This window comes from Mauremys reevesii, linkage group 9 (genome assembly GCF_016161935.1).
Source record: "Mauremys reevesii isolate NIE-2019 linkage group 9, ASM1616193v1, whole genome shotgun sequence".
Taxonomy (NCBI): Eukaryota; Metazoa; Chordata; order Testudines; family Geoemydidae; genus Mauremys; species Mauremys reevesii.
Genome location: NC_052631.1, coordinates 48,782,186 through 48,799,348, shown reverse-complemented (window position 1 = coordinate 48,799,348; position 17,163 = coordinate 48,782,186). Strand labels below are relative to the sequence as shown.

Genomic DNA, 17,163 nt, shown 5'->3' with positions numbered 1-17,163 from the left:
TCAGAGTTACAGACACATTGGGAATGGAGTTTGTCTATAACTCTCAAATATTCGTAACTCTGAACAAAGTGCAATTTGGGCTCCAGACTCTCCAGGCCAGGTTTCAAAGGTAGCTGAGCTCCCTACTCAGCACTGGTATGAGTTTGCAAGCTTGTCCCCATCCTTGCGGGCTCTGTGTGTGTGTGTATAAATAGCATGTCCTCCTTATGGGGGAGGAGGGGTGTTAAAAACAGCACATGCCCCTCCCAGCCAGGGGAGGGGTGAAGAAAATGGTGCAGACCCCAGTGCTCCTCCTGCTCTGTTGGCTCTGGCTGCCTTGGGCCAGCAGCCCAAGCGTCTTGCTGTAAGTGGATGCCCCGTGTGCAGGGGTGGGGACAGGCAGCCCAAATGTGCCGATCTCTAAGACGCAATACAGGCACAGTACAATATTTGCCTTTTCTTCCCTTTCCTTTCTTTTTTTTAGGGGGGGAGGGGGGAAGGGGTGGGGGTGTGTGTCTCTGCTGCTGCCTGATTGATTATTTCCAGTTTCACTTGGTGTCTGCTTGACTGGTCAGTCCATAACTCTGGTGTTTGTATCTTTGAGATTCTACTGTAGTCCTTTTCCTAGATCTCTTGGATTAAGTTGGCGTGCTCTATTCAGTAACATGTGCATCATGAATCAGATTTAAATTGTTGTGAGGAGTCTAAAAAGGACAATGCTTTTCCTCTCCTTCAATACAACAAAGACCCTTCTTGGAGGATTCTGACTTTTAGCTTAATCTCTTTTTCCTGGTGTGGAGCCCAAAGGCAGGAAGAGGGGAAAAGAAATGTGAGGAATGATATCTACAGGCAGGGGTGAAAGTAACTTAAAGGACTTGCCGGTACTCCAGAGTCCTGCGGAGGGGGAGGGGCCTCAACTGGAAGAAGCGTGGCCTCTATTGGAAGAGGTGGGGCCTTTAAATCCCAGGGCTTTTAAATCAGGATTTAAAGGGCTCGGGGATTCATCTGAAGCTAGGGGCTAGGCCCTTTAAATCACCCCCAGAGCTCCCAGCTGCCTCTGCAGCTGGGAGCCCTGGGGTTTGGGCAGGGGTGAAAGTAATTTACATTTCTTACCCATATGGTCCAATCGCAAGCAACCCACCTCTCCTATGTACTTCATGGATCCCTCCCATTGCATGACATAGATAGAGAAAATAAAGCTACTATTACTACTACCAGTACTGTCTGTAATAAAACTTTACTACTGGAATAAGCCTGAAAAAGTGAAAACTCGCTGTCACATTTTTCTCCGTGTCTTCCCTCCTCCTCCAGCCAGGCTGCAGACACTAGGCTCTGTGCTTTCTCCCTGCCTGGCACTGAGCAGCAGCTGCAGGGGCTTCGCTCTAGCTTGCAGCAGGGAGACTGGCTGAGGGAGGGAGAAGCCTGCCTCCTGCATAAGAACAGTTTAAACTCAGCTGTTCCCTGCTCAGTTCAGTAACATTTCAAAGAGGATCTGCAAGCAGTTTGGACATCACAACTATGATCCTCTGCTGGGGAGGGAATGGGATAGATTTGAACTTGGAAATGGTTCCTGATTTTGATTGTGTTTTTTGTGTATAGGAGATCTCCTCATCCCAGGGCCTGCCATGGTCACACACACACTCCCCCATCCCCCCTCCAAACAACTGGGAGTGAAATTAACAAGGATGCCAGAAACGGCTTCTAACCCTGGGGGCTGAACTGCACAGGGAACAGCTGAGTTTAAACTGTTCTTATGCAGGCAGCAGCAGCAGGCATCTCAGCCAGTGTCCCTACGGCAAGCTAGAGCCTAGAGAAGAACCCCTGATGGGGGCGGAATGCAGAGCCTTGTCTGCAGCCTGGCTGGAGGAGGGGGAGGGAGGAGACGAGAAACCAATGTGACAGTGAGTTTTCCCCTTCCACCTGCTTTTATTAGCTCTGGATTTAAGCTGTGCAGCCAAATGCTTGTATTTGTTGTGTATATTAGTATTGGAGAGAGAGCCCCTCATCCCTGGGGGCAGACAAGGACTGCCCCTGCCATGGTCAAACACACCCTCCCCATTCCCCCCAGCTACTGTGAGTGAAATTAACAAGGACGCCAGAAACCACTCCTAACCCCGAGGGCTGAACCACTCAGGGGAACAGCTGAGTTTAAACTATTCTTATGCAGGGGGCAGGCTTCTCCTCCCCTTAACCAGTCTCCTTTTCTTACCGGCCCGTACCTGCTTACTTTCACCTCTGTCTACAGGTGAGGACTTGAGCCTTACGAGATCACACACTGACAAGGCCTAGCTTCCTCCTCACAAGTCCTTTACTGTGCTACATCAGACTGTGGAGGCCGGGAGGGTAAATAGCGAGTATTTTAGCCACTAGCAATGAGCTTCCCTCAGAAGACTCACAAATGCAGAGAACATCCCTAAACCCAACCCCACAGACCAGTGTTCAGATTTCCTTAATCCTGCAGGGATTATGCTTCAGACAGAGGGCAGCCCAGGCCTCATCTCCAGCCTACAGCAGTGCACACTGTCACCCTTTACGAGGAGTCAGTATAGACCCATGGTCCAATGCTTGTCCAAGGCAGGGGGAAGCCCAATCCCTTGCAGTCAGGGGAGTAGGCACTATTACAAAGAACTAGCTGCATTTCCTGCTATGAGTCAACTCCTCAGCTAACGAGTTTGGGTTCAGAGTCTACTAGGTGAGGAGTGTGGGAGGAGAGAGTACAGTGGAAAAGACTAGCTGTCAAGGTTGCTCAAACAGGCTGAGAGCACAGCCTGTTCCTTCAGAAACAGCACACTGGGCTTGTGACACACCTCACAGTTTATATAAGGGGTGCAGTGAAATCCCAAAACTTCTAACCAATGAGCTGCCTCCACGAGTGCCTGTGGGGCATCTAACCCTTTAATTTGTTCCAGTGTACAAGAATGCAGAAACACATTCTCATCTTCACTGCACTACTGCAGAGAACTTCATGCAGAAGCCAATGGAGTTATACTTGATTTATACCAACGTAAATTGAGATCAGAGTCTTGGGTAAGAGTCAACAGGTTTTGGAAGGAGGTTCTCAAAAGAGAACTTTTAGACCTTTCAGATTATTAATATACTCTAATAAATGCCTTAATACACATTTATATATGCATGTGGTCACTACAGGGCACAGTTAGCAGTGTTTGAGTGCCTTATCTGTGTGTTTGCATACCTCAGTGTGTTTGGATTTTTAAGTTAAGGTTAAACTCTAAATTCCTGGGTTTGTAATGCTTATTTTGGGAATAATTACACCATTCCTTAATAATTTTACTGCTAGATCTCAAACACATACTCTCAATCTTAGCTCTAGCTTAACTTTTTTTTTTTTTTTTTTTTGTGTCTTGAGAGACCGGGTGGGTGGACCAACTTGTTGGTGACAGAGACAAGCTTTCGAGCTTACACAGAGCTCTTCTTCAGGTCTGGGAAAGGAACTCCCAGCATCACAGCAAAATACAAGGTGGAACAGATTGTTTAACATAAATAGTTCGCACATGTTGTAAGGAACTATACAAAGTAAAGTAGCCCATTAACAGCTCTGCAGTCATAAGACAAAAAAAGGGAGGGGGGGATTAGTGGTTTACAGATTGTTGTAGTAAGCCATAAATACAGTGTCTCTGGTTCAGTCCACAATTTTTGGTGTCTAGCAAAGTAATGAATTTAGACTCCGAGGCTCATCTTTTCAAAGTGTTATGCAGGTTTCCTTTGAGGATGAGGAATGATAGGTCAGATATAGAGTGATCACTTTGTGAAACGTGTTCATGCATAGGTGATGGTGTTTTTATCTTTTATCATTTGCCTATGAGAGTTCATTCATGAGATTGTCTGCTTTCACCACATAGTTATTGGTGTATTTAGTGCGCTGGATGAGGTATACCACATGTAATAAGCCTGTGTAGGATCCACAGCTCTTAAAAGTTGTGTTGTGGGAGGTGTTGATTATTCTATCACTGAAGATAGGTCTGCAGATTTCGCATCTGTTCTGGCAGGGTCTGGTGCCACTTTGAGGTGGTGCATCCTGGTCTGTGGGGAGCTTGTTTCTGATGATGAGTTTAGAGAGGTTGAGGGGGGTTGTTTGAAGGTCAGAACAAGAGGTGTTCAGGAAAGATTTATTTCATGATGGGGTCCCCATTGAGTTTGGGTTGTAGTTGTTTGAGGATACCCTGTATAGGAACCGCGTAGGCTGGTAAGTGACAACTAGGGGTGTGCAATCAGCATGGGTTTTATTTCTGTATTGAAGGAGGTTCTCCTGAGGTATTTGGGTTGCCTGTTCCATGATGTGATCTCCTTCTCTGGTGGAGTGTCCTTGTTTGGTGAAGGCGGTTTTAAATGTGTTATGGTGTATATCCTGGACTTTTCCTCGGAGCATATTCTGTCGTATCTGAGTGCCTGGATGTAGATAACAGATTTCATGGTGTGTTTTGGGTGGTTACTAAAATCTTGAAGGTAGAGGTGGAGGTCCATGGGTTTCTTGTATATGATTGTCTGTAGGGTTACATTGTTGAAGCTGCTTTTGGTGTCCAGGAAGTTGATGCTCGTGTGGGAGTGTTCCAGAAAGAGTTTAATGGACAGGTGGTGGTTGTTGAAGTTGTGGTAGAAATCTGTGAGGGAGTTTAAGCCATATATCCAGAGGATGAAAATATCATTGATATATCTCAGGCATTTCATTTATTTTGTGCTTAAAACTTTAAACGGAGTGGAGATTAGGGATAATCTTGGCATGGCACAATATCTAAACGAATATTTTGCCTCGGTCTTTAATGAGGCTAATGAAGAGCTAAGGAATAGTGGTAGAGGGACTGATGGGAATGAAGATATGGGGGTAGACATTACGGTATCTGAGGTAGAAGCCAAACTTGAACAGCTTAACGGAAGTAAATCAGGGGGCCCGGATAATCTTCATCCTAGAATATTAAGGGAATTGGCGAGTGAAATTGCAAGCCCGTTAGCGATGATTTTTAATAAATCTCTAAACTCGGGGGTTGTACCGTTTGACTGGAGATTAGCTAATGTAGTTCCTATATTCAAGAAGGGGAAAAAACGTCACCCAGGTAACTACAGGCCTGTTAGTTTAACATCTGTAGTATGCAAAGTCATGGAAAATATTTTAAAGGAGAGAGTGGTTACGGACCTTGAGGCCGATGGCAACTGGGACAAATTACAGCATGGTTTTACGAAAGGTAGATCGTGCCAAACCAACCTGATCTCCTTCTTTGAGAAAGTAACAGATTTGTTAGACAAGGGAAATGCGGTGGATCTAATATATCTTGATTTCAGTAAGGCGTTTGATACAGTACCGCATGAGGAATTACTGGTTAAATTGGAAAAGATGGGGATCGAAATGAAAATCCAGAGGTGGATAAGGAGCTGGTTAAAGGGGAGACTGCAGAGGGTCGTACTGAAGGGTGATCTGTCGGGTTGGAGGGGGGTTACCAGTGGAGTTCCTCAAGGTTCAGTTTTGGGTCCGATTTTATTTAATCTATTTATCGCTGACCTCGGAACCAAAAGTAGGAGTGGGCTGATAAAGTTTGCGGATGACACCAAGTTGGGAGGTATTGCCAATTCGGAAAAGGATCGGGATATCCTCCAGGGAGATTTGGATGACCTTGTAAACTGGAGTATTAGTAACAGGATGAAATTCAATAATGAGAAGTGTAAGGTTATGCATTTAGGGATGACTAACAAGAATTTTAGTTATAAGCTGGGGACGCACCAGTTGGAAGTAACGGACGAGGAGAAGGACCTAGGAATCCTGGTTGATCGTAGGATGACTATGAGTAGCCAATGTGATGTGGCCGTTAAAAAAGCTAATGCGGTCTTGGGATGCATTAGGCGAGGTATTTCTAGTAGAGATAAGGAGGTGCTAGTCCCGTTATATAAGGCGTTGGTGAGACCTCATTTGGAGTAGTGTGTGCAGTTTTGGTCTCCCATGTTTAAGAAGGATGAATTCAAACTGGAACGGGTACAAAGAAGGGCCACTAGAATGATCTGAGGAATGGAAAGCCTGTCGTATGAAAGAAGACTTGAGGAGCTCGGTTTGTTTTCCTTAACCAAAGGAAGGATAAGAGGAGATATGATTGCACTCTTTAAATATATCAGAGGGATAAATACCAGGGAAGGAGAGGAATTATTTCAGCTCAGTGCTAATGTGGACACGAGGACAAACGGATATAAATTGTCAGTCAGGAAATTTAGGCTTGAAATTAGACGAAGGTTTCTAACCATCAGAGGAGTGCAATTCTGGAACAGCCTACCGAGGGAAACAGTGGGGGCGAAGGACCTCCATGACTAAGATTAAGCTGGATAAGTTTATGGAGGGGATGGTATGATAGGATAACAGGTTTAGTCAATAGGTCAATAACGTGCCACACTGGTAATTAGTACAAAGGGTCAATGTTGGGATATTGTTAGCTTTTTCCAGAGGGTCTGGCTGGAGAGTCTTGCCCACATGCTCGGGGTTCAGCTGATCGCCATATTTGGGGTCGGGAAGGAATTTTCCTCCAGGGTAGATTGGCAGTGGCCCTGGAGGTTTTTCGCCTTCCTCCGAAGCATGGGGCAGGGGTCGCTTGCTGGTGGATTATCTGCTACTTGAAATCTTTAAATCATGATTTGGAGCATCCAACAGCAGAGTCAAGGGAGAGAATTAGTTCAGGAGTGGGTGGATCGGCTTATGTGGCCTGCATCTTGCAGGAGGTCAGACTAGATGATCATAATGGTCCCTTCTGATCTTGAATTCTATGATTTTATGATTTGTCCAGAAATTATTCTTCTTCAAGGTGGCCCAAGAAGAAGCTGGCATATTGGTAAGCCATGGCTGGTTCCATGTTTGGACAAAGTGTTTGTCATTGGATGTAAAATTATGGGTGAGGATGAAGTGGATGAGTTTGGCTATGTGTTTGGGGTGGATATCTGAGGGTTGTCCACTGTCTTGTAAAATATACTTGAGGCAGGCAGCTATGCAGTCATTGTGGTATATAGGGTAATGACATCCATGATGGTGAAGATGATGTTCACAAGGAGGTTGTTAATATTGTGGAGTTTGTGGAGGAAGTCAGTTGTGTCCTGGAGGAAGTGGCGAGTGGTTCAGTAAGAGTACCATGGCCAAATATGATGGGTCTGCCTGGGTTCCCCTGTTTGTGTATCTTGGGAAGCCTGTAGAAGATCCCTTGGGTGGGTTCATGCACAACCCTTTCAACAGATGAGCCTGGGAGCTTAAATTGCTAGACACTAAAAATCATAGTCCTAATACAGACACTGGATTTATGGCTTATTACAACAGGTGGATATTTTGATTGATATGACAGTCTACAGAGACCTTTGGCAGGAAGAAAGGATGGGTATGTAATGTGACCTTGTCACTGCAGAAGGTAGTGTAAGGTGGGTCAGCCATGACCACTCCAATTTTTCCTACCCTGCTGACCAAGGAGATGGCTATTAGGAATGAGATCTTGAGGGAGGAATGAAGGAATGAACAGGGGACCATAGGTTTGAAAGGAGTATTTCTTAAGGCATTCAGGACAAAGTCAAGATCCCAATCGGGTGTGGGGTTCCAGACATGAGGAAACAAGTTAGATAGACCCTTAAAGATTCTGGTCATGGTAGGGTGAGCAAAAATTGAGAAACCCTCAACAGGCAAATGGAAAGCCATGATAGCTGCCAGGTGCACCCTGAAAGAGCTCATAGAAAGACCTTATATTTTTAATTCCGGCAGGTAATAAAGGATCCTTGAGAGAGGATTTTCAGAAGTGAATATGGAGTGACGAGAACACCAGAAAAGGAAATGTTTCCACTTCCGCAGGTAAGTCTTACATGTAAAAGGCTTCCAACTATTCAAAAGTATAGACTGGATCTCAACAGAGCAGTGTAATTCTAAATTAGAGAATTGAGGAGCCAGGCTACCATGAGGTCCAGAGACATAAGGTTGGGGTGGCTCATGGTGCTCGAGTTGTGTGTCGGGGTCTGATCTGAGCAGGAGGTGTCAAGGTATCAATACAGAAAGGTGGGATATCTGAGTACCACATTTGTCTGTGCCAAGATGGGGCTATTAAGATGACCCTTGCTTCCTCCTGCTTCTGTCTGATTCATGTCCTGAGAATTACAAGACTTGGTGGGTAGGCACAGAAGAGAATATAGGGCCAGGAAACTAGAAGGGTATCTCATAAAAAGTTAAGTATCGGGGGTAGCCGTGTTAGTCTGAATCTGTAAAAAGCGACAAAGAGTCCTGTGGCACCTTATAGACTAACAGACATATTGGAGCATAAGCTTTCGTGGGTGAATGCGTCTGACAAAGCTTAGTCTATAACAGGGGTAGGCAATCTATGGCACGCATGCCCTCTTCGGCACGCAAGCTGATTTTCAGTGGCACTCTCACTGCCCTGGTCCTGGCCACCAGTCCGGGGCCTCTGCATTTTAATTTAATTTTAAATGAAGCTTCTTAAACATTTTTAAAAACCTTATTTACTTTACATACAATAGTTTAGTTATATATTATAGACTTATAGAAAGAGACCTTCTAAAAATATTAAAATGTATTACTGGCACGCAAAACCTTAAATTAGAGTGAATAAATGAAGACTTGGCACACCACTTCTGAAAGATTGCCGACCCCTGGTCTATAAGGTGCCACAGGACTTTTTGTCCCTTTCATAAAAAGTTGTGACCACATCCCCTTTCGAGTAGAAGATTTGTTATTGGTCGGGGTTGCAGGGAGGTCTGTTAAGGGGAGGCCCCAGGCTTTCAGGATCCTGTGGAAGATCAGGTTATTGAGCTCCCACTCATAATCCTGATGGAAGTTTCTGCTCGGGGCATCTGTCATCATGTTCTGGAGGCCTGATAGGTAAATCGCAGAAATCTATGTGGTGCGCCACGCATCAATTCTATAGTTTTAGCAATTTTATGAATAAGGACCAAGATCCTGCTTCCCCTTGTTGATTTATATAGTACATTACCACCTTTCTATCATTAATTCTCACATGAAAAAATGCTGACATGCAAACAAACTGCTCTTAGATCTAAAATGTTGATGTGAAGCACTATTTCTTGTGGAGACCATTTGCCATGTGCTGTGGAACTTTGTAACTCCCCATCCTAAGAGGGAGGCATCCATTGTAATGATTCATACTGTTGGCAGGCATGAGAATGGTGCTCCCACACAGATCTTCAAGGGTCTTCCCACCACCTGAGGTACTCGAGCACCCATGGACGTACGAAAACTCATTAGGCCAGGCTGTGTTTGTTCAGTGCATATATGATTTTGAGCCAAGCCAGAAGACATTGGAGATGTACACTCACGTGTTGTATCACAAATGTCAAAGCTGACAAATGACCTAGTTTGGAAGCAAATTATTACTGATGTCAGGGGACTCAGCTGTAGGATGGTGATAGACTAGATATGGCAGAAAACCTGTCCTCTGGTAGGTAGGTTCTGGCAGTCCAGGAGTCCAGCATAGTTCCAATGAAATCTATCCTCTGAATAGGTGTTCAAGTGGACTTTTTCAGATTCATATGCAAAGGTAGCTTAGAGCTCTCAAAGAGGGAGTCATCTCAGCGCCAGTCTGCTCCTCTACATAAATTAGATTAGCCTGGGAGGTGCTCTAGTTCACCAGCCATTCCGTAAGTTTATGTCTACACTTGGAGCTAGGGGTGTGATTCCCAGCTCATGCAGACATTCCCATGCTTGCTTTCAAGTTAGTGCGCTAAAAGTGGTAGTATACTTGGTAGCATAGACAGTGGCAAGCAGTGACACTGGCTAGCCATCCCAAACACATGCCCACAGGTACATATTCGAGGTAGCTAGCCCATGATACCACAGCTGCACTATTATTTTTAGCCCACTAGCTCAATGAGCACTAGTGCAAATATTGCTATTTAAATTGGGAATCACACCCCTGGCTCCAAGTGTAGGCATACCTTAAGATTAACATGTTATTCTAATTCCTGTTTCTATTCCGATGGCCCCATGTTCAATTCATGCCTTTTTTCCTTTAAAAAGACTATATTAGTACTTCATTTCTATAGCATCACAGTCAATAGAAGAAAAAAAGGGGGGACATTCTGGTTCCCTCATTACACAGAGGATGGCACATTCTCTTAGAATTTAAACTGTATTGGTGAGCTACAAAAATAAAATACACCAAACTTTTTCCAGACCTTTATGTTTGGTATCTGCTTTTTTACATCATTCAAAATCTAAAATTTTAATGGGCTTACTTTATAAACTTCCATTTATGGTTACAGAAAAGAATACAAAAAGGCAAATAAACTCTTAAAATCTATGTTAAAAATCAAAACCACCCTAACCATTCACCACTTCTCCTGGCTTTTCCCCATACAAGATAAAACATAATAAATCATGACGACACTTTAGCTTCCAGGAATTTGAGCTTACATATTAAAACACCGACAACATATCTTAAACTCTCAAGACTGCATAAATCTTCAATACGAGATGGAATGCTAAAATTGTTTATTTTCTATGTATACAACTGGCCCACCTCAGTTTTCAAAGGATTTCCTCCATGCATTATGAGATCCAATTGAAATACTCCTCTGAAATACTGACACACACACCTAAATCTCTGAAAAAACCCTGGGAGCCACTTTGTGCCAGTCCAGTCTTCCAGCTTGAGTTATAGCAGCCATTAGGCTGCTCTAATTTGCATTGGCTGCGCACAGCAGCCTGGGATCAGCACTACAAGGTAGTTGTAGCCATTTTCTTTTATTTGGCCACACCACTGCACCAAGCAAGGATCCCCTAATTTATTTTCATTTACATAATAACTAAAAAATACCTATCCAGGGTTCTAGACACGCTAACACAGTGTTTCTCAAATGCCGTCACCAGGGGCTTTACTTGGGGCCACATCCTCCTGGGTTGTGACTGGGGATGAGGAGGGGAGCAGTGGCCGCTTCCCCAGGGCCACCTGCAGGGGTTGGGCCCTGCCCCCCTCCGGAGACACAAACACTGGTGAATTCTCCACTTTCTGTGGGTGGCCAGTGGGGTCGGCCACGGGTCTTTGGGCTCTGGGCCCAGGCTCTCCATTCACGCCATAGTCCCTGGGCCCTGCGGCCTCCCTGTCCATCTCCCCATCCAGGGTTTAATTTGTCCCAGGGCTTGCCGAGGCTGAGTAAGTCTGCTGAAAAGTGATATTAACAAACATACAAATATCACAGCAGCAGACTTACTAGCTAGCAAATTACAAAATATATATATATATATCAAAAAAGCAAAAGAAACAACAGAAACAGAAGAACAAGCAAAGCACCTTATTTGTGTTTCTATTCTGTTTAGGTTCAGTAAAGAATACAGACACTGTACATTATTTTTATTACTGAGTCTGAAAAAACCCTACATAAATAAATTACAATGATTTGGACATGTATATGTGCATATTTGTTTCTCTTAAAGTTAATTACGTATTTTAGGAAAAATTGTCAGCGCAGCCACCACCAAAAGTTGGTGGCTGCACACTGAGGCCACCAAAAAATTTGTTGTGAGAACCCCTGTGCTAACACACCATTAATTACACAGTTACATCTCAGCAGCATTAAATGATCAGTTCACCCAGCCACCTACAGTAACTCCTTCCCATCACTTTATCATTGTGGGAAGCATACTCGGAGCCTTTACTCAAAACCCTTTCAAACAGATGTCTTTTGCAGCATGCCAGGTCACCAAATTCAGGCTATTTTTGAACAAGAAGGCAAGCAAATTCCAGGATCTCAGAGCCCTCACAGAGAACAGCCTGCCAGCTACCCCTTCTCTTTTATAACAAGGGAGATTCAGCTCAAGCGCCTCTGCAGACCACAGCCATGGCAGCTTGGCACAGGGAGAGAGGTGATCCCAGGCCAGTTAGAACTTTACAGATCTTAGCGAACATTTTAAACTCTACTCAGAGACCAACTGGTAGCCAGTGTCAAACCCAGAGTGCTGGGGTCATGCGTTCCCTATGAGATGCCCCATTCAGTAAGTGAGCCACCTCTATCTGCACCAGCTTCAGTCCCTGAATGGTTTTAAAGAATAGCTCCATGTGCAGTACATTGCAACAGTCTAATCTTGAGGTGACAAAGATATGGATAACAGAGGCAATGCCCACATGCAAAAGGAAAGGTCACTGCCTCCTCTCCGGATGCAGCTGGTATGAAGCTGACTAGGCTTTTGCTGTAATATAATGGTCAGACAGTAGCAGGGGGTCTAGAATCACCCCTAAATTCCAAACCCTAGTGACTAATGGCAGATGCACTACCTCAGTCAAAGGGACTGATACTACTTCTACCATCTCCCACAGCTACTTCACCCACCCACCACCTCTCCTCTCTCATTTGAGTTGAGCCTCTGCCAGTTCACTCTCATGCATGCCCTAATCTCAGCTAGACACTGGCTGAGGAGCTGAACGGTATCAGCCAAGTTGGGTATGATCAGCATGTTGAAAACACCACACCTCATGGCTCTTTACTAGTCCTCCCAACAGCCCCATATACACGTTGAACAAAAGAGTGACCAAATGGCACCCTGCAGCACCCCACACTTCAGATATTCAGGAAGAGGTGCAATCAGACAACTATCCACAGAGATCTCTCCTAAAGAGGCTTATTGTTCCCCTGCTTTGTCAATTTTACATCTGCCTATTTCTTATTGATTTTCAGTTTAACTCAATTTTCTAGATATCTATTAATTTCAAACCTTTTTATTTTTAAACCCCTGCCTGTTTATGGAACAATACACTTAAGCATTGACTATTATATTGTATTGTGACTTCAATGGGACTATGCATGTGTTTAAAGTACAGTGCATATCTGCAGGAGCAGGGTCCTATACTGCCTATAAACTGAAACATTTTTAAAAATATGATACCCACCCACCAGCCCATGGGCATAGCCCAATTCCTTGAGAGTTTGGGCCTTTCTTGCAGTCTGAATAGAGGGAACTCTTAAAACACCATACCACACAAAAATAAGGCACATACCTCCTCTATCTAATAAGCCTCCAAGGCCTGACAGCTATTCAATTAGTTTATTTAAAGTTTGGTCCAAATAGTTATCTTCTTTACTGGTTAATTATTTAATACTCTGCTGTAAAGTGGGGACAGGTAAAATCTCTGAAGATTCCACCACATGCTCCTCAAGATGCTCCAACTTCCTTGTTTGAGACACTGAGATGTTCTGAATTTAGAAGGAACACATATGTACATATGTTGTCGTCCCACGCAGCTCACTCACTGGCACTAAGATTAAAACTAAATTCTAAGCTCAAGACATTTTTATACTTCAATTACCTAGTGATGTTGAGTGCTGTGTTCTATAGTAAATTTCCCTACACTTCATATACATTTCCCCAAGTCACCTACTGTATCTTTTGAAATATAAATGTCTCAATCAGAAATGCCATGCAGCATTTTTCTTTCTCAGAAGTTGGGGGAGAGGGGAATCTCAATGCCAAATACAAACAGCAATATTATTCTACTGAATTCCCTGTTTATCTATTTCTCCCTTTCAGTAGTAAAACCTCTACTCCTGTGGGAATTCTGCACTACTGTGCACGTGCATAATTAATGAGCCATGCATATTTTTAATTTTTTGCGCAAAAAAGCTTCTGCTGAAACATTGCTGCAGTTCTGCCTTTTGCCCACCAGAGGGCACTGTGGTAGAAGAACAGCAGCCACTCCCAGCAGAAACTAACTTCTGCAGTTCCACCTTTTACTCACCAGAGGGCGCTGTGTCAATAGAACAAAGCAGCAGCTCCCAGCCAGCTAGGGAAGAGAAAGATCCTGCCTTCTTTGCAGTGCCTGTCAGGCCAGGTCAGGAGAGAGGGGCTATGGGGAGACAGCCAGCATGGGGTGCTGGGGGGTCAAACAGGGGCTGGGGCTGAATGGGAGTGAAGGGGCAGGGCCACGGGGAGGGGGCCACATGGTGATGAGGGAGGGGGTGCAGAGCTACATAGGGACAGAGAATGGCTAAGTGGGGGCACAGACACATGGGGAAAAGGGGAGGTGGTACAGGGACACAGGGGGGCTGAGTGGGAGCACAGAGACACAGGGGGAGGAGGTACAGGGACAGATAGGGACAGGGGATGGCTGGGTGGGGCACAGAGACACATGTGGATGGGGAGCAGGTACAGAGCCACATAGGGACAGGGGAAGTGGGTGTCTGAGTGGAGGTGGAGGGACATGTGGAGAGGGGGGTGCAAGGACACATGGGGGTGCAGGAACACATGGGGACAGGGGAAGATGCGTCTTCCACTCTTCCAGTGGACAGATGGAAGATACTCTCCCCTATATCATACAATAAATTGCCTAGTGTTCTGAAAGGTTTAAACTGCAGTTCCACTCAGAAAAGTAACTTAAAGAGTTAATGTGGGGTTCCACATTTCTCAACGATTTCCATTCCAAGTTTGCTCAGCTTACAAATAAGAGATTCCCCCTACCCCTCCCGAATGGCCAGCACAGCAAATTCAACCTGGCATCTGAAAGAGGAGTTGGATTTTCTCTCTCTCTCATGTATCATCAATAATAAATATTTCAGTGGCTAGATTATGCCCTCATTTACACTGGTACAACCCCATTAGTCTTCAGTTGTAATGCAGAAGTCCAGGGTGAGTTTGCTGTTCAGGTAAGATTTAGAGTTTAGAGATGGTAGAGAATAAATGAAAAAAAATAATGAACATGGTATCCTATATCATCATTTTTAAATAATCATTTTTCAGAGAAGAACAATTTAGTACACTCAGGTGGAGAAGGATCAGACAATATGAATATTAATATTCAGAGGATAGGCCTTGTATGCAGGAAACCTACTGCTGATGGGCCACAGATAGAGAAGAGCATTAAAACTGTGAGACCAATAAAGAGAATGAAATTGTCAAACTCTCCCTCAGTTTCTCCACAAGACTAGCAGAATTTGGTTTTGTGGAGACCAACAGTACAAATCTTGGGCTAGCAAAATGAACTGTGATGGGTCAAGAGGCAAAAACATGGGACCGTCCAAGAACATTAGCGCAAAGGTGAGTATGTTTTGGGGGCATAGGTTTATAGAAATGAATGAAGCCAATAAAGAGATCCAATTCAAACAACGTGAAACTCTACTCTCCTTGGAAGCTGATTATAGATATTGGAGTTTACCTGTTACAATACTGCTTGAAAAGGTTACATTCAGTAAAAGCATTTGATTCATTCACTTACATATCTATGTATTTCTTTAACTTTAGAGGGATTTCAAGAATACAATCTTATCTGTGCCAAGGTCTGGCTGACATCACAAGAGTTCACGCACAATAGTTGACCCAAGTAGCACTATGATCACTAGAACTGTGGGTGGTAGCAAAAGGATGGCAAGCTTTTCCATATCTCCTCTAACAAATTATCAGGTGCTGAGCACTTCCTCCCACTGAACAGCTTCAGAATCTTATGCTTTTGAGATCATATAGCACCTCTCCTATTCCAAGAACTTCCACCTTTCCTTAAGAACCAACAGGATACTAAACGGACATTCCACGATCTCACAGAAAAGTAACCACTTGAGGTGGAATCATCAAAGAGCTAAAACTCAAGTTTATCTCAAACCTGTCTTTGCAAAGACCCTTTTAAAGATTATAAGATCTTAATGATCCATTAAAGTAACACAATCAACAAAAATAACTTTATTCAATTAGAAAGGAAAGCAATTATCATGTGCTGCAGTGGTTTTTGGGGGGAGGGGTTTTTTTGTTTGTTTTTTGGGGTATTTTTTAAGATTTGATGATGGAATGCTGAAAATGTTCCACCCTCACTGATTTTAACTGTGATTTAAAATACTAGTCATTGTTTAAGGCTGAAAATAGTTTTCCTTCTGCTCCACTTCAACTCACAAAGTTCTCGAATAGTAGAGATTTTCCATTGACCAACTGTACACTGGCTTTTCTCGGCTATTTGCAGTAGGCTTCAGCAGTGCTGTTTCTGAAGATCTTGTTTGTTTTTTTGTGACTTCCAAAACAATAACATTCAGCTCTACACTAGTGAACTCCAGCTCATCATCAAAACTGGGGATGAGAATACACGTAGGGCAGAAAAGTTTCAGCAGCCACAGATGAAGAATGCTGTGCGCAGGCAATAGTAGAGCAGACATCTAGGAGAAACCACTGAAGACACTGATGTCCTTGTTCACTCAATCTTCAGTTTGCAATATCCCTGGTAAGTCCATCACTGCAAGATAAGAAAGGCAGGAAGCCCAACAGCAAATTCTTGCAACATAATCGCCCCTGGCTACCATTCCTGAGTCCATGCCCACGCTTTGGACTCAATTGTTTCAACTTCCTACTTAGTTTCTTGAGCTCTTTCCCCAAATGGGCATGTAGAATCTGATTTTCTCAGGTTTATCTCTGCAACTCCGTGGTCAGTATACTGATGAGCACCTCATCCTCATATGGCAGTGATGGTGTCCAGGAAATCAAACACATCTACATAGGATGGTAGCTTAAGCCTGTCCAGGTTGAGGATGGCATTCTTGATATATTCCAGGAACTTCCATGCCTGAAAAACAGGTGAATAAGGACAATTATTGATACACAGTAGTTTCTAGACAGCTGACAGAGATTCAGCAAGGAGAATTCCACAATATGCTACAGAATGAGGACACAAAAATATAAGACAACACAATTGCTGTACAAGGTACAAGTTAGTTGATGGACAGGGAAACTCAGCAAGGAAGACAAATAGCTCACATTTTCCTTCTCTTTTACAACTTGTGAGGAGGGTTCCGGGCCCTGATTAAACCCACCCAACAAGCACAGACTTGAATGAGGCAGTTTTAATCTGTATGCAATGGAAACTGCAACAATGTTCTGGTCTCAAAATAGATCAACATCAAGGCATTAGCTAAAGCAATGAGACTACATGAAATATACATTGTGACTGAACTAAGGCCAATATCCAGGTCTTACCCTCAGACTTCCAATCCCTGTGTTCATGATACATTTTCTCCTCTTCCAGCACTCCAAGATTTCCTGGACTGGGTTTCCAACAATGGCCCTGATTTTGTTCTATTCTCTCAGCTACATTTTCATTTTACTTTGCTTTCTTTTGACTTTTTTTGTCCCATCTCAAAGTCATCACAACATCTCCAATGCTCTTGAAAGAAGAGAAAAATCTAGGAAGAGAAATGGTGAAACTTAGTTGTTAATAAATGGTGGAACAT

General features: G+C 43.8%; 1 protein-coding gene across 11 annotated transcripts in view; it reads right to left on the bottom strand.

The window, feature by feature from the left end:
• ARMC8 (armadillo repeat containing 8) overlaps positions 1-17,163 on the bottom strand; it is a 217,143-nt gene that overhangs the window by 149,679 nt on the left and 50,301 nt on the right. For 5 of the 11 annotated variants that reach the window (XM_039486878.1, XM_039486877.1, XM_039486881.1 and 2 more), the window contains exons 3-4: positions 16,910-17,115; positions 15,839-16,499 (exon numbers count right to left, since the gene is read on the bottom strand). The exons of 4 other annotated variants lie outside the window; for them this stretch is intronic. In XM_039486878.1, coding sequence (XP_039342812.1) covers positions 15,839-16,095 — 257 coding nt within the window. In that variant the 5' untranslated portion in view covers positions 16,096-16,499; positions 16,910-17,115. The remainder of the gene's footprint in view (positions 1-15,838; positions 16,500-16,909; positions 17,116-17,163) is intronic. 2 more of the 11 variants (XM_039486873.1, XM_039486872.1) reach the window with 1 other exon arrangement.